The following is a 25,852-nucleotide window of genomic DNA, read 5'->3' as shown; positions in this document are numbered from 1 at the left end:
TTATTTTTAAAAGCACTTAGTAAATGGCAGTTGCTTAGTCCAACTACCAGAATAGTGAGCAAATTGGTAGGGTAGATTTCGACTAACTACTGTAAGTGACAGCAACATGGGAGAAAATACATTTATAGCGTGTTTTACTGTGGAAGAAACATCTTATTTATATGTATTTTCATGTATTTACATTTTTCTTGACAGGATCTGACCCCGAATCTGGTATGTTCAACAGGGGAATTCGATGTGATTTTTGCCTCGGTTACCTTTGTTTTTTTGGTTTTTTTTTTTTTTTGGGGGGGGGGGGGGGGGGGGACAAGAATGTGATTAGGACACAAAATTATTTGTAATATAGCAGGATTATTTATTTAAAATTTACAATATACATAAAACATTTAATGATTCCATTTGCACAAAAATATAGGATAATGATTTTCCTGAGCCCATTTTCCACTGGTAATGTCTAAAAGGCGGAGCTCCTGTTCAATATTCCAATAGCTTTATTGTACAAAATGTCACAGACAAGGAGCAGTGTGCGGGGAGGAGAGATTTGGCAGGTGACAATCAGAAACAGAGTTGCAACGATATAGTCTAAAGGTGCCCACTAACGGTACAATCTCCCGAACGTTTAACCACAGGATCAACCTGATACCGTAAATGGCGTTGATCGACGACAGTCGTTCGGTGGATCCAAATTTTGGAAGGATTCTTTAGTCTGAACAGATTGCCTCATTTTCCCCTCCCTTGGTGTGTCTGATGGCTTATTTCCAATCAATCCAAATGGGCAATCACTTGGTAGATGGGCACCTTTAAGCTGGCCACACACCATAAAATCTTTATTGCACATTCTTGGCCAATCGTTCAGTTTAGTTTAGGAGCATACCGAAACAAGCTGTTTAAATAACCTATTCTCAATCTGTTTGCGGTTACTAGATCTAGTAAAACTGTACAAGATTGTTCAATCAAGATTGGATAGTGTATGACCAACTTTAGGAGATTTCTCTGTGTGTTCTGAAATAACCCAGGAAGAGTCTCCTCCCCAGATTCACCCAAATTTGCCACCCAGTATTCAGCCACCGCCACTTTGGATTTTATGACCTGCTAAACAGCACAGAGTACTTATAATATGCTTGCATTAATGATTTTAGAACGGTTTTACGATACGGTCATGTCACTGCCATTTTTACCCTGCAAAAGTCTGACTAGCATGTCTGTACTCCGTATTTGCTGAAGTGCAGATAAGACCTGCACAGGGGCGATAAGTAATGTAGAGATAATTTACAACAGTGAAAGTAGGGAACAGAGATCAGCACACACTGTAGCTAGTTTACTATCAGTATAAGCAGACTACCAGCTTATACTATACGTAGTAGTGGTGACAGGTCAGTACTAGTACTATAACATGGCACTAAAGTCGATAATTCAAGTATATAGCCTTATAGAGGAAAGCCCTGTTTATGAATCCAGATAGGTCCATAACCTATGGTATAACCTATGGTAAAACGTTTCTTAACTTCTACTGATCCTTCAAATGATGCCATGTAGGAGGAGGAAAATCTGTGGGCAGCCAAAAGGCAGCTCTCGTATCTGCTTCTGGCTGAGAAAAGGGTGGGGTTTACAAACTGCTGGGTGGAGTCATTGAGTTCTGACTCGTAAGGAACCACCTAAAGCCCTTTATATACCCTGTTCCCATCATGCTTTGCAGTCTGACAGCAAGCTGGACACCACTGTAGTTTATTCAGCAGTTATTAGTGTCAGTCTGGGGGTGTATCCGGTAATGGGGGAAAATGTTGATTAAATTCAAAAATCAAATAGAGTTTTGCAAGGCCAAAAAGGGTACAGATGTACTTTTCCTTTTTGAAGTGAGGCATGGTCCAGATTCTTACTCGGGGAATTAATTCTAAGAGACATTAAACTGGAAATGGCAACATTTACCAGATCCCATTAAATAAACTCCTATCTGATCAGATCTCTGTGGCAGTGGATATGCAGTTTCAACACTGCTAAAACAAGGCAGATATTTTATTTGCACCTTTATATGTACACCATGTAGTGTCCTGGAAACTCCCTGTACACAAAATATATTCTAGTTAAATCTTAAACGGAAATGAAAGCAGCAATACAAACTTAATCCATTATTTGCAGATACAAAAAAAATGTTATAAAATATTAAGAGGCTGAGTCTGTGAAACGGAATGTGATGCAGAATGTGGGGCACAATGTAACATAATAGCAGCCAATCAAAATTAACTTTACTGAACTTAGACCAGTACAAGAATGATTCTGATTGGTTGCTAGAGCTATTGCACTTTGCGCGTTGCCCCTTGCACACAGAACAGCAGTCGGCTTGAGTGTAATGTCAGCATTAGGTCTGAAGGATGGTGAACGCAGCCGCTAGATTTTCTATATCCTCCCATAATGCATCAGGAGATAAACAGAAGTTACTCAGTAGGAGAAAATCTTGTGGCTCTTGCGACAGACGTTCCAATAAGGTTTCTGTTGTCCAGCAAATAACAGTTTTGTTATGTACAAATGAAGCAACAATCTAAAACTTAATTTGTAACAAATATATCAAACAATACAAGCAACCTCCCTCTTTAGTTCTGCAGGGGCCGGCCCCTTGAAAAGAGGGAGGAGTCAACACTGGCTTAAACCATTATCTAGGCGGATGCAATATGCTTCAGTCTTTTTTTCCCCACTTTCTTCCCCCCCCCCTTTCTTGCTTTTTACATTTAAGCACCACTTGCCCCAGACATGCCCAAGCTATGCACGATTATTTAAATATATATTTATGTACACGATTAGGAGAAACTATACATTTTCTCTTATAAATTAGACAGTGGAAAGTTCTGAAGGGACCCTGTCATGCCAGGCGGCTATGTTGCAAGATTACCGTAAGTAAACCTGTACTGGGGATAGCCAGTCGTCGATGTCAGAAAGTGCACCCTTATGATAACATCACAAATGAGGCAGTGTACGCCCCAATGGTGACATCATCACACACGAGACAGCAATCCGCCAGTCGCTATGAGCTTTCATTAGGATGTCATGCAAAATGGCTACTCTGATTTAGGGACTGGACAAGAGGAATGTCATTTTATGAGCCTTACATCACCAGACGGGTCACTGTCTTATGTCAGCCATGTTTACCGCCTTCCTCGTAAGTATTGAAGCGAGGCTAGCGAGCAAAACTAGCTGACAAATTCCTCTCTATCCAGCAATGCAGCTATAAAATTGATGAAAAAAAATCAGAGTTCTTTAGCCCTGCTGGACAGTAACAGATTTGTTGGAGGTATTTTTTTTTTAGAAAAAGAGAACCAGTCGTACAAAGTCATTTGTAATTACCTGAATCTCCACTATGAAACTGATCTAATGACCATTTCTAACAACCTGGAACTGATTTTTCTCCTGTTATTCAGCTGTACTATATCCTGGAGTGTTAGGGGATTGCTTAGTGTTATACAGCTCAATTCAGAGTGTGCTGTGTAGTAGGCAATCGAGTGCTATCTGATTGATCTGCTCAGCAGTTGGGCCAATAACGATCCCGTGTACGCCTGGCCGAAACCTCTTGCCCTTACGCTTATCTGCTGTGCCAGAGAAGTCCTTGGAGATAGTTCATTTTTCTGATCTCTGTGAGTTGGTGGGGGAAGGGACTAAACAGCACTTGCACTCACACATTGAACTTTGTGATGCCATTGTAATTCTAGGGCACACTTTGGGACATCCAAATAAAATGTAGTTCTTTTCTTTTAATTTCAGATTAACGCAGTTACCTTATGCAGTAGTGAGGCAAGGTAGATTTTTTTTAATGTAGATATTTTCTCATCGCCTGGTCCAGGGATGCAGGCACCTCTGAATGGGACTCTGAGCCTCTAAAGGTGCATACACACATCCAATTTAGATTGGCCGACCATTGGCCAGTTTTACCACCTGCATGTAGTGAGGGCAACAGACTTAACTACTGTGAATAGATTGTGTAGGTAATCTCTCATACTACATTGAACTGGTAGGTTAGCTCTCATACCTACTACATGGAAATGGTAAAATTGGCTCATCATTGGCCAATCAACATCAGATGTGTGTAAGCACCATAAGAGGCAAGAATACAAATCAGCAGGGAAAACTGCCGTACCTCACGGATAAAATGTTTCACTGTGATAACTTAATAGTGGAGATTCAGAATCTTACAAGTTCCCATCAATGACAGACTATAGGAATGTAGGCATAGATGTGCCCTGTAACATTATCAGGTGAACATAGAAGTAAAGGCAAAATAATGATAAACAGTATTTGATTTGCTTAGAGGCATGATAAATTAGGTGGGTGTGGCTAGTTATAAGTGGGCGGGACATAAAACATTCTCTTGACAACCAATATATATATTGGTGGGTTGTGCACAGAGAGGCAGAGGTGACGGAACGGAGGAAGGACAGCCGCAGGCAGGAGGGAGCGGTGATGCGAGCGTACAGGAAGTACAGTCGGAGCGGTGATGCGAGTGTACAGGAAGTACAGTCACCATGCTTCCCGGTATGAGCCTCGTTCACCACAGCAAGGAAGGTGTTCTGTCTCAGTTCACCAGAGGAGCCGACCGGTCATTCGTCATGGTGGGCTTCAAACGCACTTCCATAAAGGGATTCCTGTCAGGAGGGAAGAGACAATGAACACCGATTGTTAGTTTACAGATATCACAGATAGTGGCAAAATGTTTTGACCTGGAAAAGTCGCTCTATCTGGGGTGACAAGGAGCCAGCAACACCAAATGACCAGCCCCACCCGCCGTGCCAAATGACCTGCTGCCTGCCGTGCCAACTGCCCAGCCACCCCCTATGTCAACTGACCAGTCACCCAGCATACCAACTAGACGGCCAACCCCTTTGCCAACTGACAAGCCGCCCACCATGCCAACCAACCTGCCACCCACCACGCCAACCGACCAGCTACCCACCACGCCACCCAACCAGCCGCCCACCACGACAACCAAAGAGCCACCCACCGCGCCACCCAACCAGCCACCCACCACTCCAACCGACCAGCCATCCACCACGCCAACCCACCAGCCACCCACCCACCATGCCAATCGACCAGCTGCCCACCACGCCAACCGACCAGCTGCCAACCCACCAGCCACCCACCACGCCAACCCACCAGAAACCTACCACGCCAAACGACCAGCCACCCACCCACCACGCCAACTAACCAGCCACCCCAATACAAACTGACCAGCCACCCAACACACCAACTAACCAGCTGCCCATCACGCCAACCGAACAGCCACCCACCACGACAACCGACCAGCCACCCACCACAAAACACATTGTAAATTGTGAATGCATGTGTCATACAAAAAAAAAATCAAAGCTATGCAATATAAAATTGTGATGAAAAATGCAAACAAATACTAAGGGCCACTGACTTCATTGGGCTGAACAGCCATGCAAAGTGTGTTTCTCCAACTGGAGAGAAGCGGTCACTTGCATAACAATGTTTCAGGCAGAAAATGGAAAAAGAAACCCAACCAATTTGTAAGTTTGGCACCATACTTGCAACATGTCTATCTCATCACGTCAGCCCGGGCACGCTATGTGCTTTATTGTCTTTCAGCACAGGGAGGAGGTAGGCATGGTTAGGAAGCTTTGCACTGGGGAAGGAACTCTCACTCTGGCTGCCTCTTGCAGTTCCTTCTTACCTACAGCCATTTTAATATAATTATTGCTAAAAGTACAAGCACTAAAAACTGTGTTGCCAATTCATGCAAATTTACTGTCCCACACATTAAAGACATGGGAGGTGAACTGGGGGTTTTCTACTGAGACCACGCCTCCCCACTGAATGACAGTCTGTGCAGAGGTGTCTCCTCCCCCCTTGTGTCAGCCAATCAAAGTCAGGCTTCTTAAAGTAATCAGGGGATTTTGAAAAGATGACAAAACAATACAATATATGCAAAATAGACTCAAAGACAAAATACACCATGAAAAGCACAAGACCAACAGAATGTAAAGTCATGAAATATATCACAGGACAGTGGGGAGATCCAGGAAACCTGGAGGCCAACCTCAACTGGGTTACATCAGATCATGGAGAGACTCAGTGAGAGGCTCGTGATGCAGTGGTTGTGTGCAGAGCCGGCCTTTGGGGGGGGCAAGTGGGGCAATCGCCCCAGGCCTCGCGTCTGAAGGAGGCCCCGCATGCTCTGCAGGGTCCTCGGATTTCTCCGTGACAAGATACTGTCACGGAGAAGCAAGCAGAAGAAGACTGGCCAATAACAGCAGCAGCTTCCCATTAGCCAGTGCTGGAGCTGCTTTGGCCAGCCAATCATAGAGGAGTGAGGGAGGGACAATATTTTAAAATGTGCCTGATAGGCTGCGCTGTCTGCCTCTCATCCCTGCATTCATGCCATCTGTAACCAGCCAACTTCAGATCAAACTTTGTCCCTCTCTCTAGCCAGGATCCTCCCCCTCTCTACTACTCTTTATGCAGGGGATTCCAGGATGAGTGTGGCTGGGGATCTGATCCTGTCCTCCATCAGACTGACACAAGCCTCTGATGTTCTCCTGAGGAGAGGCAGTAAGCTCACCAGCCACAAGTAGCAGGAAGTCCAGGCACTCAGAATGCCCTCCTCCTGCCATCCACAGCCCGGGACAGATACAATGAAAGAAGGTACTCAAATTACACACAAAGCTTAACAAGGGGGAGAGCAGGGCATACAATCCACTTGTAAGCACAGTGAGGCTGCTCACCCCTGCCCTGTACTCTGTTCCCAGTCCCTCCTGTGTGCTAACTCCTCTGGAGAACATCACATGCTTGTGTCAGCCTGATGGAGGAGGTGAGCACGTTGCAGGAATGAGATCTGGGTCAGTATTGCTGCAGATAGCACTCTGGCATGCTGTGTTGCAGGAATGAGATCTGGGTCAGTATTGCTGCAGATAGCACTCTGGCATGCTGTGCTGGAAGAAGCTACTGAAGTGGTGCTTTGGGGGTAGATGGTAGAAAGTCTCTGCACACTGGAGAGATACCTCTCAGCTGCAATGTCCTGGCTGTTTTATTATGAAGATTTGTTTTTAAGGTACTAAGTCAGTACTTTATTTTGCTGGACATAGGACTGTCCTGCGCCTTTCTGCCTCTCCCCTGCTTTTTCACTTTTCTATGCTGTACGCTGCTTCCTACATTTCTGCTCCTCCACCTCTACCATTTTCTCTGGCTGCCCTTTCCTTCCTGTCTATCCCCCCTTTGCTTTGCACTATAATATGGCTTAAAGCAGTGGTTCTCAAACTAAGGCCCGCGGGCCGAATGCAGCCCCCTGAAGCTTTTTTTTACCGGCCCCACACACACAAAATGTATTACTTATAGATGCGGTCAGCTACATCTTTAAATATTGGTGGTCCACATATAGAATAGCAGTGCTGGAACCACCCATCCATATGGAAGCCAGAAAGCAGTAATTTGCTGGTTTCCAATCAAATTACACATCAGGTGACACTGCTGTCCAATCGGACTGCAGGTTGTCACCTGGGTATACTTCACAGTCTGGCCCGCAAAGACATCATTTTATGTATACTCCGCCCCCCAGCAGTCTGAAGTATGTTGACCCGGCCCTCGACCCAAAATGTTTGGGGACCCCTGGCTTAAAGTATTAGAGGCAGAGGATCAGCAGAGCAGCCAGGCAATGTGCATTGTTTACAGAGAAATAAACATGTCAGCCTCCATACCCCTCTTAGTTCAGGTGTGGTTTAAATAAAATGTGAATGCATGCAAATCACATAGCAGATCGAGCTTTACACAATTCGCTGTGTGATTTCCATTTGGAAATCTTCAAGACTTGTTTTTATGTCAGGAATCGTGATTGCATCCTCCAATCTCTCCTGTAATCATGGCGAAACACAAGCTCAAAGCCAGTGAAAATTACAACTGAAGCGCACAGCGATTGTGAGTTTCCGTGTGGAAGGGCCCTTAAGGCTTTATTTTTTAGAGCATCTTTTTTGCAGTTTTGCGCGCAATTACACAAATTATGCTTAGAGACGCGCGGCAACATTGACCGTCACATCAGATACACACCCGGCAATACTTGTGGTGATGTTACCAGACGTTGGGCATTATCGGTTAACATAAGCATGTTAAATGACAGTACCCCTGGCGGCGATCACGCATCATTAAGCAACAAACACATCAGATCATTAAGATCCGCAATGACTCCATGTAAAGTACCGCGGTCACTTACTTTCCGTTCGTCCCCGTCGTGTGACGTCGCAAGCAGGAAGAGGCATCACTTTAAACCGTCGTCACGGGAATGACTCTGGACGTGTCGGGTGGTGAGTAAGTAGCTTAATATCCCTGACAACTCTCATGCAAAGTATCGCAATCGCTTGAACTCTCGCTTGCATCGGTTGTGTGACGTCACCTATACCTGCCACCAGGAAGATAGATCAAACATCGTTGTGGGATGTCGCTGGGATCCATTTTCCTGGGTCGCAAGGTGAGTATGCTTTAGTGTCACTACCAATTAGATGGTTGACCGGCTTAAACAAAATGCTGCATTTTTTTTTTTTGGGGGGGGGGGGGGGTGTTAAGATTCTACCTATGACTTTAGCACTTTCAGTGCAGTCTGTGGTCAGTGGTCAGTTCACTCTTGTGGGATACATTTTTACAGCTCTGCAGAAATACAGCAAGAAGAAGATTCTATGTTGAAAACAGGACCCGCTCCCACTCATGCAGAAACCCGGATCGCACACGGATCCACGTGGCACGGAAATAAAAAGTCGCGGGGAGTCCGGATTTGACGGGAAAACGTGTCCAATGCAAGCCTATGAGAACGGACATTGCCCGTTCTCACTGGGCTAGTCGCCGCATCACCCCATTTCGGCCACATCCAATCGTCATGATTTCATACTCATGCGTCCCGCTGTCCATCACCGCCGCTCGGTCCATTCTGAAGAGCACGGAGGCTGACAGAAGCATGGGGAATTCTCCATGGGGCTGCAATAGACCAATGGGAATCCTTAGTAAGGCCTGGTGCACACCAAAACCCGCTAGCAGATCCGCAAAATGCTAGCAGATTTTGAAATGCTTTTTCTTCTTTTTCTGCAGCGTTTCAGCTAGCGTTTTGTGGTTTTGTGTAGCGGTTTTGGTGTAGTAGATTTCAGATATTGTTACAGTAAAGCTGTTACTGAACAGCTACTGTAACAAAAAACGCCGGCAAAACCGCTCTGAACTGGCGTTTTTCAGAGCGGTTTGTGTTTTTCCTAGACTTCACATCGAGGCAGAAACGCACCCGCAATCCAAAAAATGCCTCACCCCGAGAGGATTCGTTTCTGCAAAATGCCTCCCGCTCTGGTGTGCACCACCCCATTGAGATACACTGACCAAGCGGATCGGCAGCCGCAAGCGGCTGCAGAAACGCTGAAAAAGCCGCTCGGTGTGCACCAGCCCCAACAGAGAGAATTCTCACTGGTTCAGATTTTCTATGAAAATTCTCCCTGTTGCTAGGCAGAATTGGCCTGAAGCAGCCTATGGAGAGCCACACTTGTGTGGAAGGGAACGAGTGGCAAGACCAACGGCAGAACAATCGGTGGCGGTGAGCAGCAACGCGTAAATACCGACGCGATTGACGCACGCGCAGACCGGAACATGCCCTACCATAAAGATCAGATCCACGTCAAACAAAACAGTTTTTCAGGAAAATTGATCCGTTTGACACGGATCCGATCTGGAACGGGAGAAGTGTGGATCGACTCTTAAAAAAAGGTTGTGTGTCCAGATGGGCAAAGAAATGCTAATAATTCAGTTTTGCATGCAAATTGTATGCAGTTTGGAATGGGGTCAACCTGGAAGTATTTGCATCTCATTATCCATCTCCACTTCGGCGTGTAAATGGTTAAGCGAAGTCTGTCTACCCCAGGTGTCTAATTCAGGCCTTATTATAAGATCAGCATTACAGCTTGGGATTTTTTTTTCTTTCATCTTTTATTGAAACCCATAACAAAAGGGAGAGCTGAAGGGGGTAACCATTAGTGATGGGTCGTTCGCGAACGAGCCGCCTCTAAGAGCCGGCTCTTTGCTGTGAACGACAAGAGCCGGTTCTCAGTTTTGAAAGAGACGATGCCTCAGCCGCCCCACACAGCTCTGATTTGCTGTGTAATAAAGGGCGCTGAGGCATGCTGGGAGATGTAGTCCTCCTCTTGCAGCTTGTAGGAGTGTATGGGGCGGAGCAGAGCAGTAGCAGGAGGGATTGCCCGATTCAGAGAAGCTGTCTGGAGTTGTCATGGAGACGGGGGCGGGGCTTTTACTCAGATTATGAGTGGTGTCTAGTGATATTTAAAGAAGAGCCGATTCAGAGCCGTGAGAGCCGGCTCTTTACTGGGAGCCGATTCAGAAGAGCCCATTCTCCAGGAAGAGACGGAATTCCCATCACTAGTAACCATGCTATTATAAGCGGCACATTTTTAGGTTCATTCGATTTTATCAATGCAAACGTCAACCAAGAATGCAGACTGCACTGTCTCGTCCTGCACCTAAAAATAGGACTGTGACACAAGATCGTGAAACACAACACTGTGTGAAAATACATCATCCGAGACATGAATACAGCGTGATAACACAGCAGGACTGACTTACATAGGACAGGACACCAGAGGCAGCAACATGAAGACAATGTGAGACAGACGAGGAGCACAGAACCGCGGGGGCGGGACACAGGAAGTGCTGGTAAGACACGGGGAACCTCAGGGGTGGGATGGAAGAAGAAAGTGGGACGTCTTGGCCAAGCAGAGGTGGGGAGGGTGGGATTAGGATGACACTTGCAGCCCAGATGGATTAAGAATTAGGTGAGGGTCACCGTTAGGAGAGTGTGAGCTGGATGTGGGTGGGGGCTGGTCATCTGGCTCTACTAGAACAATACTCCACAATTTATAACCCCCCCTCCCCCCCTTTATTACATATCCCAAGCCACATTTCCATCCGCTGGCATAAAACGGGAGGATGCAAATCAATCCATGTTCTTCGGATCAATAGTGTATCTAGACCACATCTACAGTATATGAAACACAAAGATAACAGGATGTAAGGAGCTCACTCTAGTGTCCTCTTTGTGCATCATGCTGCTAAATGGTTTTATGTGGCATTGGTTTTATTATTGCCACGTGTTTATATAGCAGTGGCATCTTCTGCAGCACTTTAAAGAGTACATAGTCAGGTCACTGACTGTCCTCAGAGGAGCTCACAATCCAATGCTACCATAGTCATAGCTTGATGTCCTACCATATTATTATTCTTATGTATTTATATAGCACTGACATCTTCTGAAGCACTTTACAGAGTACATAGTCATGTCATTATCCATGTAATCCTATCATAGTCTTATGTCCCTACCATTACAGTCTCAGGTCAAATAGGTCAATAATGAGCGGAACCACTTAGCTTATCAGTATATTTTGGAGCATGTAGGAGGAAGCCTACGCAAAACACAAGGAGTACAAACTCCAAACTGATAAAGTGTACCAGACAAATACAGCACACGGATTTATACGTACCTGCAATTTGAGAGGGCAAGACTGTTATGGGAAATAGGTGCCATGGTGTTAAAGGGAACCTAAACTGAGAGAGATATGGATTTTTCCTTTTAAACAATACCAGTTGCCTGGCAGCCCTGCTGATCTCTGCGGTTGCAGTAGTGGCTGAATCACACACCTGAAACAAGCATGCAGCTAATCCAGTCTGACTTCAGTCAGAGCACATGATCTGCATGCTTGTTGAGGGGCTGTGGCTGAAAGTATTAGAGACACAGGATCAGCAGGAGAGTCAGGCAACTGGTATTATTTTAAAAGGAAAAATCCATATCTTCAGTTTAGATAATGTTAAGGGTGGTTGTGTATTAAAGAAGGGTTATTAAATTCAAATAATTACAAGTTGCCGGAAGATTGTGCTAATTTTGTATACACATTTGCAGATTGAAAAGGGACCAACCACATTTCACCTTTGTGTGATTCAGTCCATTTTCAAGCTGCTCCAATTTGCACAACCCTTTGTCAACTTGTATATGTTCATCTCCTTGACCATCCCCAGTGGGTAAGAACTGCGTGGAACGTATATCAGGGAAGAGCTACAGCAGAGGTGAGCGCAAACTAACTAAAGAGAAGGGTCTATTGCCTCCCCAAAACTACAGACAGATTTCCTATAGATTCCAGAATGCAATCTATTGGAAATCGTCCTAGCACCAGCCCCTATGGGGCAATCCCCCCAAGTGTATGTAAATCCCCAATCGCAGAGTGTTGATCGCTCACCTGTAAGGCCAGCATGTATCCCAGCCTCACCACGAGCACCTGTACCTTGTGAGACCAACACATGTAGCCACGTACGTCAAAAAAGGGAGCCTGGAAATTAGGGCACCAGGTAATCCCGATTAGCAACAGTAACATATATTTTACTATTAAAGAGTAAAACTATAGTAAAATATTGGTAATGAATACTGATATTTTACTATAGTTAAATCTAAGTCTACTCTCACACTGAACCCTCCCACTACCTCCTACTGGTCCTGATGAAGTACCTCGTGTGTGGCTGCGAAACGGCCGGCGCACCGTGTACATGCCGTGTTCCCTCTGTCGAGGCGCTCAGTGTTGATGATACTGGCAGATGCTGTTTACTCCTATCTGTTATTGCCTGATGAAGCGGGTTTGTATCCCGTGAAACGCGTTGCACTTTATTTGGAGTATCCAATAAAATTGTTTTGACTGAAAATCCACAGTCGTGTGTTCTGCTTGGAGGGGGTGAGTCCACCACTGCCTCCTCTATTACCAAGATGGGTTTTTAAGTTCTTTTAGTGTTTTTTATCCTATTGGCGCCTCTGTTATCTTATACAGTGGAAGGGTCAAATTGATGGCTTTAGCCCAGGTGCCTACGGTTGGTATTGAGGATTTTTTCCAAAGTTTCAGTATTTCTTTCCTCGCTTGAAAGCAAAGAATTTTAATTAGTGTTTGCTTGTTTTGGGGATACTATCCTCGTCAAACCTCCCTAACAGTAGTAAACCCGGGTCAAAAGGTAAGGAAATCTGCAGTAGGGTACTTATTATTGTATGTACATCTGTCCAAAATGAAGTAATTCGCGGGCATGCCCAAAATATGTGTATGAAATTGCCCAGTTCTGTGCTGCACCTCCAGCATCTATCTGAGTTGCTGTCACTGATTCTATGTAATCTTTCTGGGGTTAAATATATTCTGTGCAAGAATTTAGTTTGAATTAGTTGATCAGAGGCTGAGATAACCGATGTGGGAAAATCTTCGAGTACAATATCCCAATCGTCTCTATCTAAAGAAGGGATATCGCTTACCCATTTCTGGTAGCATTTGTCGAGTCTGGTATTATTTAAACTTACAAGTTCGCTGTAAATAGTGGACATGGGTTTAAGAAGATCTTTAGTTAAGAGTAATTGTTCGATGTCATCTGTTTTAAGTGTAGGGGGGTGTGAGCCCTTGCTGAAATCTTGATTCCCCCCTCGGTGGAGGGGTGCTACCCCGTTTCCTATCTACAGAGAGCGACATCTTAAAAACCTGAGTGGGGTCAGGTTCTACTACTCCCCACCTGCACTTGAAGTGGTTGCCTATGGGTAACTCATGTTTGTGAGTATATCCAAATATTTTGCTTTAAACCACAACAAACTTAACAATATTACACCATATTAGGCTCTCGATTTCTCTTTGTTCTTCCAAGCATGTGGGTGCGGAATGGCAGTGTTCCCTCTCTCCCCACAGTGGATTGTGCCATTGTCAGATGTGCTTTTAATCGTTTGGACATCCAGATAAAATGCCAATTTTTAATTCCACTCTATCTCCACCTACACACCTCTCACAACCCCACAAATAACCTTAACCCTTCTTTCCTCACACCCAACCTTATTAGTCCCCGCTGCCATTTAATGTTACTTTTTTTGTTAAAGTGTGAATTTACCCATTGGAATTATTAGCAAGGAGGGGGAATCTGGGCACCCAATAAATATCGGGAATCAATGCTGCGGGCGACCAAATTTCCCCGCATTGCCGATAGTCACAATGGGCCCCTAGGACGGCGCCCAAATTTCCAGCTTCCCATGGAGTGACGTCACTTCATGAATGGGTGAATTCTAGATCAATCATTTCAAGCAATTTCAGCAAACGGAAGATCTATCGGATGACCATGTTGCTGTACCGACTCTCCTTCAACTCAAAATGATTGGATTGAAAGGTCAATTAACCCACAAAATTGAGTAGTATATGGGCACCCATACAAAGCTTGGGCCAATTAGCCTTAAAAGGGGAATTGTGGGGGCAGAGTCTCCCTGCAAAACCCTAGTGCCCCCCTTTTTCAAGGCTGTAGTACAAAACTCTGCCAGCTGGGCCCCCATGCATAACTCTGCACTAGACCACCCCCACCCAATGTAGCAAAGCACCATCCATTACCTACTTACAGTGGAGTGACAGGTCCTCTTACTCCTTTCTGCACTGTACCCATACAGCCCATGTGGCTTCATTCTCTGCATGTCACGCGACTTGCATCAGGAGCAGCAAAAAAAATAGGCTGTACAGGTACTGCTATAGTGGAGAGGGACCGGTTGCTCCATTGGCTGCAGGTTATATATGATGCTCTGCACCTAATCACAGCAGTAGGCCCCTTTAGCCCCCCCCCCCCCCCCACAATGGAGGGGTCGCCTGGGCCATTGTCACACACCTATGTGGATGTCCAATGCAAGAAAAGCAACAAGTCTCCTGCACTTAGTAGCCTCAAATGCCAGCCACATTACTATGTGCATGGATCTTGTATGCCCTGTGTGCCCCCAAGATACTCGGGGGGAGGGGCCTTAACTGTTGTTGGGACAACAGATTGTTGTGGTCCCCTGTTCACAGTGATGTGGCCTGTCTAATGTACTCGGTTTAGTGCTGAAGACAGTGTCTAGTGGTGTAGTGCCTAGGTTCTCAACGTGTGGTACGTGTACCCCAGGGGGTACTTCTGATGGTTCCAGGGGGTACTCGGGCTTGATATACTTAACCAAGAATAACAAATTTAGAGTTTTAGAAAATGATAAATCTAGATAAAATACTGATTTGGTGTTTAAGTTAATTAAAAGCAATAGTAAATGCTTGGAAATTGTTTAGGACCAATTATGTGCTACCATTTGGCAAGGGGTACTTGTGATAATTTTGACTATACTAGGGGGTACTTGGTGAGTACAGGGTTTTAAAAGGGGTACAAACCAATAAAATGTTGAGAAACACTGGTGTAGTGGATAGGACTACTTTGCCTTGCAGCGCTGGGTCTCCAGTTAAATGCCAGTCAGGGCACTATCTGCAAGTAGTTTGTATGTGTCTGTCTAGGTTTCCTCTGGGTACACCGGCTTCCTCCCACATCCCCAAAACATACATATAAGGTATTTCGCTTCCCCCTAAATTAGCCATAGACTACAATACATACATAGTGGTAAGATTAGATTGTGAGCCAGTAAGGACAGTCAGTGACATGACTATGTACTCTGTACAGCAGCTGTGAAAGATGTTGGCACTATATAAATACATAATAATGAAATAAGTTCATGTCATCAGTAAAAGTCCTCATCGCTAGCACCCCCTCTTGCCTACGAGCGGCCGTCAGCCCGATCCAACGCATCACTTCTGAGCAATGGTTCATAGTGGAGCACAGAGACCAGGTGAGGGGTGGAGATATTTCTTTACACACAAGTAACACAACTTACTAATCGCTGAGACCTCTCAAAACCGCGCCACTCCAGCCTCCAAGCTGCAACATAAAGACAAGGGGGTTTAGCAGAAGGAGGTGCGTGCTGCCGCCTGTTGTACAACTGGAAGACTGAGGAGAGAACAGGTTTGCCCACGGGGTAATGTCAGTTCCTGGAAGAGCAACAATCACTGTTTATTGTGTCTGGAGAATTCTGCAGAGAACATTCTGTACAGAGACGGAAGAGACACGATGCACCTCCGTATACTGCCAGACGCGGTCATATTAACAGACTGCAGGATAATGTCCACCTTCTGCTAAGCCAATATGTGTAACCGTACAATAAGGTCCTCAAGGGGGGAAATAAAAACACTACTTTAAAGCTAATCTGAAGTGAAAATAATGATATAATGAATTGTATGTGTAGTACAGCTAAGAAATAGAACGTTAGCAGCACAGATATGAGTCTCATATGGTTTCCAGTACAGGAAGAGTTAAAGGAAACCAGAACTGACGAATAATAAAAGTTTTATACACACCTGGGGCTTCCTCCAGCCCCATGCACACGTATTGCTCCCACGCCGCCGTCCTCAGCCTTCTCCTGCTCCGGTACCTGGTCCCATAACTTCAGCCAGTCTAAGCAAGAGAAGTGCGCCCTCTATGTATCAGCGCAAGCTGCCGACAAGCTCTTTTTTGGGGGTCCAAACACAAACAGAGCTTTGGGAAAAGATGAGGTAATGCAGAGGCTCCCCCCTCCCGATGGTCTAGGGAAACTTTTTTTTTTTTTTTTGCTGCAAGTACACTTTAATGAGATGAGCAAATAAAAAAGAAAATTATACATCCATGGTGCTTTCTCCAGCCCCCTCCAGGCCAATGGCACCCATGCTGTCCTCCGATAACCTGTCCTGGAGGGCCACCTCAGTCCCCCGATAGCAAGTCCAGTAAGCCCTGAACTCAGAAGCCAGTAGAAGGTGAGGTGTTTTTAATTTCCTTTCTTCCATTTAGTTGACCCTTGGGCTTTTGGCATGGTTCCCGCTAGAACGCTGATAAAAACTGGCATTTTTGCCTGGTTAGAGTAGGACTCACCAGATTGGCGACACTTTGGCGCAGTTGGTGAACTTAAACGCATTAAAGCGTAACCAAGAGCCCCTGTCACTGTTTTCCTGTTATGTGCTGCAGCCAAGAATATTTTCTTTGCTACTAATGGCACGGTTTTAAAGGAAATAAATATGGCAGCCTCCATAGCACTCTCAGGTCAACTGTCAGAAGCTAGGATGGTCACGGAGATGATAAATTTATGCAGTTTTATATCACTTTACTGCAATTAATCTAGATTGTTTATTCCTACACACATCATATGCTTTCAGATACTGACGAGGATGGCATTTCTGGTAAAACACTGGGCATCATGGAGTACTGTTTTTCCCCCCTGTATTCTGGCTCTGGATAGCAAATGAGTGAAACGTGCTAGAAACCATGGCAACAACATATGGTTTGGTGTAGATCATGTCACAGAATCGTCATCTCTGTGTCACCATATCACACAACCTAATGTAAATGCCAGTTCACTGTATGAAGGGCTGTACAATCTCCTGGACAGATTTGCAGGAAGCTTCTCCTCAACTTGTCCCGGAAACAACCATCTCCTCATTCAGCTCAAATCTTCCCGTTCTCAGCAGACAAGCACAGCTTTTGGGTAGCTGGTGATGTCACAGCCATTACAAACATGCTGAGAGGGGCAAAACAATGACATATAGTAGAATGTAATAATTATTCGAAATACCCAATTTTATGATAATTGTTCTGGATTCACCATCAGAAACACTTCCTGTATCTAGGTATAGCTGTATGTTGGCATATAAACCCACCTTTCCAGTGATGTTTAGCCTAGGCCATTTAATCATACCAACGTCTGCCCCACTGCACTCTGGGAGAGCAGGTGGCCATCACTTTGAACCACACAACAAAAACATTTTGCAGTGATGCACCTTGCCAGCAGTAATGATGCCGGCGCCCGTAGTACATTTCAGAATGTAAATCAGGGAGAGGAAAGATTTTATAAGGGTACAGAGTAAATTAATAAATTATTATAAAATATAAGCAATTTTAATAATGGAGTTACATTCAGTAGTTCATATTTAATAAATACACCCTGTAGAGATCAGTCTATGTACTGTTCAGTGAAGATGGTTCATAGAATGGTAAACGGTGCAAGCATTTCTGAAAATACGCATCAAACCAGCATGACCGTGTACCCTCCAGCAAAACACAATGGGGGACATTTATCAAGAGTGTCTGAGACAGTTCTGCACAGATTTCAAAAAACCTACTAATATTTTGTCTCAGACATACTAAGAAATCACTAAATAGTGCAGATTCCTTCTTAAACTGTTAGGAATAGGAGGAGTTAGGAAGGTCTCTTGGGCAGTGCAGTATGAGGGAAATTACTGTTTCTGAGGTTACCAATACATATGCTGTCAGCAGGCTCTGAGTGAGGGGGAGGAGTCCTTCACAAATCACATCTAGCCTGCACTGTTGAACTATCTGGAGAACTGCTACACTGGTCGATTTGCTATCAGATGGACCAATAGATAGATCCCTCTCTGACCGAATCTGATCAGAGAGGGATCGTATGGCTGCCTTTACTGCAAACAGATTGTGAATCGATTTCAGCATGAAATCTATTCACCATCTGTGAAGCTGCCGCCGCCGTCCCCCCTGCATACATTACCTGATCCAGCCGGTGTGAGTCCCCCGGTCTCCGCTGTCTTCTTCTCCGCTCTGGACTCTGGACCAGCTGCAGCTTCACTGAACTTCCTGTCCGGGGAAGTTTAAACAGTAGAAGGCGCTTTACTGTTTAAACTTCCTGTCCAGACAGGAAGAAGTGAAGCCTGCCGGAGGCCAGCGGAGAAGGAGCAGCGGGAATACGCGCCGGCCGGATCAGGTAATGTATTGCTGATAGAGTCGGTCGTCGGACATTCAAACGCCACTATCGACGGACTCCCGACCCGCCGGCGATCGAGCGAAATCTTCCACACAGACGGATCGACGGGAACGATCGATTTCGGATGGAAATCAATCATTCGGTCAGCATTTGCGCAATGATTTCAGAGCAGATTAGATCACAGTGATCGAATCTGCTGTATATCGGCGGGAAAATTGTTAAGTGTATGGGCCCCTTTAGCCTGCAGCAGTTTACTGATGGATTTGCACTTTTCTTAACTGTAGTGCAGCTCTAGAAATCCACGCTAAACTGCCGCTATTACATAGGCTTTGAGAACTTTCTTACTATCATGCAGAACTGTTCATCTGCTGGTTAGCACAGTTTTAAAAGAAAAAAACTGTTGGTAATGTTTTGATAAATCTGGCTCAGTGTGACAAGTCAGTAAGAACAGGCGGTATCTTATGACACTGAGGAGTGGAGAGGTATACACGGTAGGCATAGATCAGAAATGTAAAAAAAATAAATTGTAATATATATGGTAAAAGTTACTTACCTTTATAGTGTTAACTCCTTAAAGCTACCTGTAAGGGTCAACCTGGGACGAATATTTCTGTTATACTTTTTCAAGAAACGGAACATTGGAACTTCAGGTTTATCTTTGTCTGCAACCATCAATTACCCTGCAAAGAATTTCACCTTATGGACCAGAGTTATTCTGATGGTTGAGGATTATGGGCTACACCTCAACCATCAGAACACCTCTGGTCCAGAAGCTGACATTCTTTCTATTTAAAAAGTAGACCTAAAGTGGGGAAACACACTTCAGGGTGGAAACTTGCCCAATTAGAGTGTCTCTTGACAACTGAGCCATTCTTGGTCCTCCATCTGGCCACTTGTTGCAGCACCATCCCTGGGTGTACAGAGTTTCTCCAAAAATAAGACGATGACATAAGACATCCCCTGAAAATAAGCCCTAGCACATATTTTGGGGCAAAAATTTATATTTCTCGGAACACAGAAGTTCCTGTGCTGTGTGTCCTCCTGCCTTCCCCACCCAGCCGCCTCTTCCTCTGCTGGATCCACCTTTTGTGTGCCCCTGTGTTGCCCTTGTTCCTTTAGTGTCCTCCGGTGTCCCCCTCTGTACTCATGTCCTCTTTTGTCCCCGTCCCCTTATGTCCTCCTTATCCTTTACTGCTGTAGCCAATGGTCTAGCAGGTGGGACCATAGGTCCATTATTGATCCAACCACTGCACTTTCTGAGTAGCAGCGAGTGCAGGGATTGGCCCAATACCACGGTCCCACCCGTGAGACCATCGGCTCCAGTAATAATAAGTTTCCATTCTTTTTGCCCCTACTGCAGCTAGGGCTTATATTTTGAACATACTCAAAATTCCTGCTAGGACTTCCTTTCAGGGATGTCTTCATTTCGGGGAAAAAGGGTAGCTCTTATCTGCTTGGTCAAATAGCTCTTCAGAGCTCCTTGGACAATCTTCCGAACTTGTTGCATCCCAGAGTAGTTCCAAGGACAAGTGAATCCATACTGCTGATGGCCAAGTCTGAACTCGGGCATCCGCAATACGGAAGTGCTCGTCCTTCGAACTGCTTGGGTGCATGAGTGTTCTGCAGACTGTCCAAGGTGTTTCAGAGAGAATAGCTACACCCGGGTATGATGCTGGAACGTGGGGATGGATCGAGGAGCGCATGCATTTAGAAAAAGTCGCAAGCTAATTTAGGCACAATGTTAATATTGCTAGTAATATTGTTATTTAAACGGTTACATAACGATATTACCAGCAATATTGGTAAATAATTTAAATGCAATGTTAATTAACAAAAACGGTAAATAACAATTTAATTGTGTTACTACATTATCAGTAAATTTACCGATAATGTTGAACCTAACCTCTCTCTACTCTCTCACAGAACCCTCCCCTGGTGGTGCCTAACCCTAACACCCCCCCCCCCCCCCCCCCCGGTGGTGCCTAACCATAAAACCACCCTGGTGGTGCATAACCCTAAGACTCCCGCTGGTGGAGCCCAACCCTAACCCCCCCCACCCGTGGTGGTGCCTAACCCCTAAACTCAGTTCAGTCTCCCAAGCTAATTTAGGCACAATGTTAATATTGCTAGTAATATTGTTATTTAACTGTTAAATAACGATATTACCAGCAATATTGGTAAATAATTTAAATGCAATGTTAATTAACAAAAACGGTAAATAACAATTTAATTGTGTTACTACATTATCAGTAAATTTACCGATAATGTTGAACCTAACCTCTCTCTACTCTCTCACAGAACCCTCCCCTGGTGGTGCCTAACCCTAACCAACCCCCCCCCCCCCCGGTGGTGCCCAACCATAAAACCACCCTGGTGGTGCATAACCCTAAGACTCCCACTGGTGGAGCCCAACCCTAACCCCCCCCACCCCTGGTGGTGCCTAACCCCTAAACTCAGTTCAGTCTCCCAGTTCTAAAGAATATTAAAAGTAAATTTGCATATATTAGCATTGCTCAAAGCTTTGCACATCGCATTTATGCAATTTACACAATAAATAGGTTAACAGCAGCAGCCTGGCCAGGTCTTCTTGCGTCTCAGCAGGGAGAGATTCTAGGTTACAAGGTTACAGCAAAGAGAAGGTCTCTGATTGCTGTCCAAACTCGCGTCCTATCCCATCATCCACCATATAACAGGTAGCCCTGGAGGAGTTACTCTGCTTTTGAGTGCATGTCACTTAAATTACCTTGACTCCTCCCACAGATGCTGAGAGATTAACCCTTTGTGTCCAGTACTGCAGCTCAGCAGTGTTATCTACCTCTCCATGGTCAGTGAGAGGGGGAAGGGGGGGGGGGAGGTAGAGGTAAAGGCTTTATTACATATTGAGATGGGAGGAACTGGGTGAGAATAGGAAACTTCTGCTGTACTGTCCACATGGTCACAAAGAATTTATCTCACAGTAGCAGAGGGGGGAGGTGGGTGGGGTCAGGTGATCTGATGTACTGGGTCACATGACTGACATTTCTAACGACAACATGTTTGGAACACCTGCAACAGTGATGACACCTGTGGGTTGTATTGTGCAAATCCCATGTACCACCAACAACCTTGTAAAACATAAGATGCCGAATTAACGATTTTAAAAAGAAAAGAAAAAAAAAATCAGCAAAATGTATTTTTGTAAAATAATAAAGAAAATCACTGCTGCATTTATGCATAGATCTCATCCCCTCTCAGCAACCTAAAGCTGTCTGCTCACTCCCAGGCAGCCTGCAAAACTCCCCATCATGTGGGCATACACGGGGCGAGCAATTAACCAGTTAGCTAAGGCCACACCTACCTGCTGACCAATCAGCTATCAGCCTCTAGTAGAGAGGTGTGGCCTCAGATCATCTGGGTGCGGTGCAGGAACTGAATATAGCAGCACACACGTACAAGATTGCAGACAGTTGGACCACACAACGATCTCATGTCCATTGGCACAGCAAAATTGATACCTTTTTTATATTAACATACACAATCCACTAAAATAACAGCATCCACACAGTCACCGTACCATGGCCCTATATACACACCTGGAGGTCAGATCCTTTGCCAAGATATCTGGCCATGTTCAATTGAATAAAAACTCAGGCCTGTGATGGATGGACAATGAGCGATAGTTTATTAGTAGGCAGATGGAAGGCATGAAGAAGTGGTAGGATGACGACGAAAGTAACCAAAGGAATGGAAAAAAGGCTGCTTGTATAAAATGTTTATTCTCATTAGCCTCTTATAATACAGCTGCTCAGAGGTCAAAATCACAGTTAGCGTGTCACCAAGAGCCATTTTCCCCAAAACAAAGAAAAAAAGAAAGTAAAAGAAAAAAGATCATATAGTAAGAGATACAAGTGCAAGAAGCAAGCAAGGCCAATATCGAATGATTAAAAAAATGGTCCCCCATATTGTCCCCTTTCAATGCAATAAATAAAAACTTTATTCATACAAGAACATCATTACAGGGCACATTTTTTTCCCCGCCTCTTGAAAGAAAAAAATAAATAAAATGATGTGCGGAGCACTGTACATTCTTTATACAAGATTCTACATTCCGTCCAATCACTGAACAACGGAATAAAAGAAATTTTAAAAAATAAATAAATAAAAGTCACAATCGAAAGCCAAAAGTTTTATAAATAAGGTTTAGAAGTTTACAGGACAGATAACTGCAGCCAGCGAGGTTGTTGGACAAGAGGCCCTTTTTTATACAGTTCAGTGATCTGTTTTTACAGGGTGCAAACAAGATGTTAGATCTCAAAATCTCACATCAGTGAGCCAGGAAGCAATACAGGTAGCCAGTAAGTCCAATCCTATTCTGTTTGTAGCTAAAAACACAGAAACACAAAAAGACGGGAACAGATGTAGGACACTGAAATTAAAGCTCTGAAAATCAAGGTATAATTAACTGTGTGTGAACAAGAGGATAGCTATATACTCTCATTACATTGCTTTCTGATAAGGTTCACATTAATGGTACAATCTCCCAAAACAATCGTACGATGGATCGGATCAGATACAGTTAATTGTGCTGATAAACAAGGAACCACCATTCTATTGATCATTCTTAATTACTATACAATTATTTTAGTCTGATCGCCTGGTTGATCATTTCCCTCTCCGTTAGTGTGCCCAAATCATAGTTCCCGATTGATTGCAACAATTGGACGGTCGTTCGGTACATTGAATCGGAAATGTGTGCATCTTTACAGCAACAGCACTTTAAAGGCTTCTCTGATGTCGCTGCTCAGCTATAGATTGCCGTTCCAGGGTAGGTAAATACGGACGATAATACAGTCCTGGTAGAGCGTAGGGATGGTCAACAAGATGCAAAAAATTGTGAGTTATGCAAATATAGGCAGCTTGAACTAGTCCTAGTCTAGACCAGGAGTCTGAATCTGTGGCTCTTTAGCCATTTGAGTGCGGCTCTAATAACGACTGGGGCTAACTTGCAAGTATGCTCTGTCTGTCCCCTTTCATGTTGTTGCCAGTTGGTGCAACCCAACCAGTCGAGCCCTGCAAAACCCTCTATCTCCTCCTCTCTGGGTCTCTCTACAGCGGTGCCATGTGACTGAGTGCAACCCAGGCTGTACTGCACTGCATGGACTTTGGTGGAGGCTCTGAACAAGGCTGTGCACTGCAGACTAGTCCTGGACTCCACCAGCAGAATAAGCAGCAGCGAGATGTAACGGTACGCTACCCGGGCTGCTTGTAATTATAGCTCTTAATGTGTTGGATGTGAGCAAGCGGACCAATCACTACCAGGTGGCCTGATGTTCTATCATAACTAGTACACTGCTGAAAGGTCTAAAGCTGGCCATTCGAAATTATTCAGCTTGCATGGACTACAAGATCCAGCAGGGATGTACATGGTTTATTTTGGTGTACCTTCAACTTATATAATGGGAACGGATAGGAACAATAATAAACCATGTCGATCTCTGCTGGTAGTCCTACGCAGGTTGAATAACAGATATATATATATATATAGATATATAGATATATAATAACAATGCCTTTTATAGTAGAGACCTAGGCAGATCTGACTCACACCCAACCCATGTCCCGCAGGCTCCTACTTGCACCCCACCTGCTAAATCCAATATCTCCACCCGACCCACATCCTGACCTCAGCCCACTTTTCCCTTTATCTCCCGTAAAACACCTTCGTCTAATGCTAGGTACATACCATACAATTTTCTGTTAGATTTTTTCCTACATGTTGGATCTAACAGAAAATTGTATGGTGTGTACCTAGCAGCCTTTAATGAATTGATGCCATGCAAGGTACACACCATACAAGTTTCAGTTAGATTTACATGCCAGATAGATTTTTTTTTTTCCAACATGTTAGAAAAAATCTATCTGGCAGGTAAATCTAACAGAGAACGCTATGGTGTGTACCTTGCATAAAAGGGAGGCTGAAACCTAGGGAGGCTGAAAACGAAACAAAACCTTTTTTTTAATACACAAAGATTATCTTTTTTCCTGGCTGAATAAAATGTAAACCAGAAAGAGAGGCATGCAATAGTCCTCAATTTAAAAAAGGACATAACTCCATTTTGCTTCAGGCTGTAATGACCATTAACGCCCAAGTAAATCCTAGAAATAAAGAACAGTCAGCTGGACTACTGCTGCTTAGTAAGCAAATTAATATTTTTATTGCAGCAGCTGTCCCATAAGGGGGCATTTCTGGCCATTTCGGTGCCCTAAGCACCTGGGCAGGACAAATGTTCATCTCCACCCCCTGCCAGTTGGAGGCTGAAATTTGCAGTTGTACAGTTCTGTAGCAGCTAGACAGTTCCTAGGAGTCTGCCTTGGTGGCTTATACACAAAAACTGCCCTGATCACAAACTATAATCAGCAGCATTATACTTGCCATAACTATCGGACTATCACCATCCACACCTGACCCAACTTGCAATACTTTCTGCCAGTCACCTGACTACAAAACACAGGAATCCCCATAAACAACTCGCAGGTACCAGTCCATCCAGGCAAGTCTCTATTTGGGGATACTGGATACTGAACAAGGCACAAGATAAAATATTTAAAAACCATAAAATGGGCTGTAAGTAAATTTAATTTTCTCTAAAAAGTTAGAGAGCAGCAAAGAAAGCCACAGACAATTAAGAGCATGTGACAATGCGTTTCGTGGTGATAAAGACACTTCATCAGGTCAATACTGGTAAGGTGTACCGACAGAGTGAAAGTTAATTCACTTTTAATAATGCATTCTTGACACATCGCCCTTGAAGCACTGTGGTAGCCAACAGCGCTATGAACATGCTACAAAGCAAGGCGGCCATGCAAGGACGGGCAGACTGTAGAGAGCTAACAAAAACAGGGTAGCAGCAATAGTGAAACCCCCACACCCCCCAAAAAATAAAGTTAGATACTCACCTATGGAGGGGATACCCCTCTTTCTGTACTTTAGATCCTCCGGTGTCCACATTGAGATTCCAAGTTTTCGGGGGTCTTTGGAAACACTTGCGTCTCCAAGTGCTTCTGAAGACAGAAAGCTCCGTACTGCGCATGTGAGAGCATATCTTCAGAAGCAATCCAGATAACAAGCTGATCGCAGCGCTATACTGTGTAAATAGACGGCGATTACGCCGTCTAACAGTCTTTAGTGATTGCCGCTCGGAGACTGAAGGCGGGGCAGAGCTCCGCCTCTCAAGCAGGAGATGAACG

At 44.6% G+C, this 25,852-nt stretch overlaps 1 protein-coding gene across 3 annotated transcripts in view; it reads right to left on the bottom strand.

Moving 5' to 3' along the window:
- Positions 1 to 331: 331 nt before the first annotated feature.
- BAIAP2 (BAR/IMD domain containing adaptor protein 2) overlaps positions 332 to 25,852 on the bottom strand; it is a 307,153-nt gene continuing 281,632 nt past the window's right edge. For 2 of the 3 annotated variants that reach the window (XM_068263779.1, XM_068263777.1), the window contains exon 14: positions 332 to 4,628. In XM_068263779.1, the coding sequence (XP_068119880.1) occupies positions 4,559 to 4,628 (70 nt within the window). In that variant the 3' untranslated portion in view covers positions 332 to 4,558. Of the gene's footprint in view, positions 4,629 to 15,700; positions 15,745 to 25,852 lie in introns of all 3 variants that reach the window. The other variant, XM_068263778.1, reaches the window with a different exon arrangement.

The sequence above is a fragment of the Hyperolius riggenbachi genome, chromosome 12 (genome assembly GCF_040937935.1).
Source record: "Hyperolius riggenbachi isolate aHypRig1 chromosome 12, aHypRig1.pri, whole genome shotgun sequence".
NCBI lineage: Eukaryota > Metazoa > Chordata > Amphibia > Anura > Hyperoliidae > Hyperolius > Hyperolius riggenbachi.
Note: the sequence above shows the minus strand (reverse complement) of the source record. Positions and strands in the feature narration are given on the sequence as shown.